General features: G+C 40.3%; 1 protein-coding gene across 1 annotated transcript; it reads left to right on the forward strand.

The window, feature by feature from the left end:
- Nucleotides 1-284: 284 nt before the first annotated feature.
- On the forward strand, nt 285-2,628 carry LOC137612482 (aquaporin-1-like). The gene is given in 5 exon segments (XM_068341021.1): nt 285-353; nt 355-729; nt 1,378-1,539; nt 1,674-1,754; nt 2,073-2,628. Coding segments are annotated over 5 exon segments (867 nt in total). The 3' UTR covers nt 2,253-2,628.
- The last annotated feature ends 1,740 nt before the right edge of the window (nt 2,629-4,368 follow it).

The raw sequence follows: 4,368 nt of genomic DNA on the forward strand, positions 1-4,368 counted from the left end.
AAGAACTCACGTCAGGGTGCCATACACTAAAACTATAAATATATGTGTGAGTGGAAATTCACCGTTGGATGCAGTTATTTCAGAACCCAGTTGTCTTACATACAAAAGTCCAAAGACCAGAAAATAGTGCAAGCTGGGAGAGAGGCCAGAGGACAGGGAAGGGAGGGTGGCAGAGGGAGGGAAGTAACAGACAAGTCTTGTGGATTTCTCATTATTTCAGTGTGGCCTTCTCTTTCAGTTTTTTAAAGCCCGCCCACAGTCCATTATCAGCCTGGGCCTTATATATGCAGCCTGTCACTCTGGTTGGGGAGTGCACACACATTACAGAGCTCAAACCCACAGCCAAGCAGCCACACTACCACCACCATGAGAGAGTTCAAGAGCAAGGACTTCTGGAGGGCCGTTCTGGCCGAACTGGTTGGCATGACCCTTTTCATTTTCCTCAGCATCTCCACAGCCATTGGAAACAAGAACAGCAGCAACCCAGACCAGGAGGTGAAGGTTTCGCTGGCTTTCGGACTGGCCATCGCCACCTTGGCCCAGAGTTTGGGTCACATCAGTGGAGCGCACCTGAATCCTGCAGTCACCCTTGGTATGCTTGCCAGCTGCCAGATCAGCATCTTCAAGGCGGTCATGTACATTATTGCCCAGATGCTGGGTTCAGCCCTGGCCAGTGGCATTGTGTATGGAGCTCGTCCAAGTACCACAGATGCACTAGGGCTCAACTCTGTGAGTGAAACATTTCATTTTACTGTTGTTGACAGCATATGTGATAACATGTGATTGTAAATTTTCATGTCCAAAAGTGTCTTCCCATTCTACCATAAAATGAAGCCATGTGTATTTCAAATACATCTGCCACAACTCTGACTTTGCTTAAGATGTAGGAATTTAATTTGGTAGGAATTTCATTTTGTTACTCTACGAAAATAATTTTTTTGCTTATTATTGAAAAGCGATGACATATCACTAAAGCACATCAAATGGGAACAGTTGAAAGAATCTACTCTAAAAAAAATATGCAATGTCAGCTTCTCAAATCAGGTGTATTAAATATCGGGTGTTGATGTGAGAAAAATTAAAGTAACAATTTTCTTTATCTGTAATGTGTAACATCAAATGTCTTATTAACAGAAATTTAGTTTAAAATCATGTTTGTTCATTGTAGGGACATTGTACTGCCAAATGTATAGTTTACCACAATTGAAAAATAATTTTCCACAAATGGAAAATAAACATGCAATGTAGTGTTTTGGATTCCTGGCTACAATACAATACCACTAGTAGCTAAATGGGAAGCGCTCTAGATGGGAAACTATCCATCCAACTGCATACTGACAAATTTTGTTGTTTTGGAATATTCCTCAACTCTTTCAGCTTAATGGTGTCACCCCTAGTCAAGGCGTGGGCATAGAGCTTCTGGCAACCTTCCAGCTGGTGCTGTGTGTCATTGCAGTCACTGATAAAAGACGGCGTGATGTCACAGGATCAGCACCCTTGGCTATTGGCCTCTCAGTCTGCCTGGGACACTTAGCAGCAGTAAGTTGCACCTCACGTGTCATGTTAATCATAGATTACATGCTTCTTTACCCCGTACTACTGCTGAACCGTATATCACCATATTGGTTGGTTGAGAGCTCTCTCTTATGTTGTCTCTTTCTTGCTGACTACAGATCAGCTATACAGGCTGTGGAATCAATCCGGCTCGCTCCTTTGGTCCAGCTTTGATCCTAAAAGATTTCACGGATCACTGGGTGAGTCAGAGAAAGAAGCTCAGGTCCTTTATGTGAGCTTCACATTTTTTCTGCATGCATGTTACATGTCAAGCTTAAATAATCCAATAACTCCATTACAGACAGATGACCTGCAAATTCTTCCCATGTTAATCAGTTACAAGTGTCCTGTTTTTTTGTTTTTGTTTTTTACATTTAGCCTTGTTTAGATAAGACAAAAGTAAAACATTTGGGATTATTATTGAGTTAAATGTTATTTGCACTTGTGAACAATGTTTTTACCATGTCAGGTGTTGATTAATGCCCAAACCAGAGATTGATCTGAGTTATCCATTGCAGGTATACTGGGTAGGACCGATGTGTGGTGGAGTAGCAGCAGCTCTCATTTACGATTTCTTGCTGGCACCCAAATTTGATGACTTCCCTGACCGTATGAAGGTCCTAGTCAGCGGACCAGTGGGTGACTATGATGTTAATGGAGGAAATGACGCTGCAACTGTGGAGATGACAACAAAATAGTCCCAACACAGCCACAACCACTATGTTTCCTCATATATGTCTATATTCTTTGTAAAAAGAAAAAAAAGTTCTTGAATTTAATGTAGAATGAATACTTCTGGTTTCGTCTTTAATACAAATGAGGATTGAGATCACGGGTCCGTCAGTGTTTCTTGATAATTCACTCCATTGTTTGACCCCAAATATAACTGCTAATGGTGAACCCATGTCAAGGTTGTGAGAATCTTGACGGAGCACTTTGTTCAAATGTTGTCCAATATCAGTATTCCATAATGAGCCATTTTTGTATACTTTATATGCCTTTATCACTTTTTGTTTCAGATGGACAATGTATTATGAGTACACACTTTTTTAAATAAAACACTTGTTGATGTGCTTTTTTGTAATATGTAGTAATTTTTTGTTACTAGAAGACTATATAAGACAATTTTCATTTTGCAGGATTATTCCAATTCAGTGAACTCAAAACAATTCTGCACAAACATCTACAGTAGATTAAAGTGTCAATGAATACCAATACATCAGTTTAACATCTTAGAGTCTCAGAAGAATATCCTATTTAATAAATATTATGTCACAACAGAAAATTGGAGTTCTAGTATAAGGGTTGTACAAAATAACTCATCAATTCATCAACCTAAAGGGGGCCACAAGATAAAGACTTGGTGTTGGGCCTCTTCTACCAGCCCGCCTGCTGTGCATTATACATGCACCATGTCACTTCATAGCTGCAGAGCCTCTGAGAAACCAGGGATGTCAAACTCATTTTTACCGAGGGCCATATCAGCATAATGACTGTCCTCAAAAGGCCAGATGTAACTTATAAATGTAACTACATTTAATATAAAATAAATGTAACTACTCCTTAATGTTAAATAACTTAATTTATTACTCAAGCAAGTTACAGTTGCACCGAAAAAAATTTGTGTTTCTCTGTTATAACATAAATCCTTTCAATTTTTCAGGTTATGAAACCCATCAATCAAGGATCAAACTATCCAAGTGAATAAAGACAAATAACATCAAACACAAGTTAGGACATTAACTTTCTTCAATACGTTTTTGTTAATGTTAAAATGAACTTAATTACTGCATTGAAATGTAGTTTGCTCAAAGCATACTTTTGACCTTTTTATTTTTAGACACTGACCCTTTATGCTCTCGTGGGCCACATAAAATGATGTTGCGGGCCACCTTGCGCCATCGGGCCCTGAGTTTAACACATGTGCTCTAAACTATACAATACTGATTTTTTTAGTACAAATAGAATGTACACTAAAATAATCAAGGTTTTAAATTACATTGTGATATAAAGGCATTAGGTAATAAAAAATTTCCTCCTGTTGCTGAATTTTGATGCCATGTTGCTAATTTCTGAAAAACTAAATGTATGTTGTGTGGCGCAGTGGGTAGCGCTGTCGCCTCACAACACGGTGGGTCCGGGTTCGAGTCCCGCTCTGTGCGGAGTTCGCATGCTCTCCCCATGTCTGCGTGGGTTCTCTCCGGGTTCTCCGGCTTCCTCCCACCTCCAAAAGCATGTGCTTCAGGTTGATTGGCCAGTCCCAAATTGACCGTAGGACTGAATGTGTGTGTGAGTGATTGTTTGTCTCTATGTGGCTCCACGGTACACTGGCATCGTGCCCAGGGTGTCCCCCGCCTTCCGCCCTGAGACTGCCAGGACAGGCACCGGCTCCCCCGCGACCTGCGTAAGTGGATTAAGTGGGTTAAGAAAATGACTGACTGACTAAATGTATGTTACTATGTTTTTGGAACCCATTGTGAGATTTTGTTCCATCACCCAGCCTCAGATTAGTCAAATCAAATAACAATGAGCAGGATGTTAACTGTCATTAAAGGTCTTTAGAAAGCTCGTCGAGGAAGGTCTTGTCGGCCAAAGGGCTGAACAGCATTGTACAAAAGCTTAAATCCATTCTAAAATATTGTGTATGAATCATTTGTGTGTTCTATTTGGATTCAGTGTTTGAGAACAGATTCAGATCAAAAAGTGCAGGGCAGTCAACCATTAAAAATATTGCAACACCACCTGGACAGAATATAACAGCAGAGGAGCAATTCCAAAGTGTCAGCCAATGGGCTATCATTTAGGGAGAGACAG

The sequence above is a fragment of the Antennarius striatus genome, chromosome 18, assembly GCF_040054535.1.
Source record: "Antennarius striatus isolate MH-2024 chromosome 18, ASM4005453v1, whole genome shotgun sequence".
In the NCBI taxonomy this organism is placed as follows: Eukaryota; Metazoa; Chordata; class Actinopteri; order Lophiiformes; family Antennariidae; genus Antennarius; species Antennarius striatus.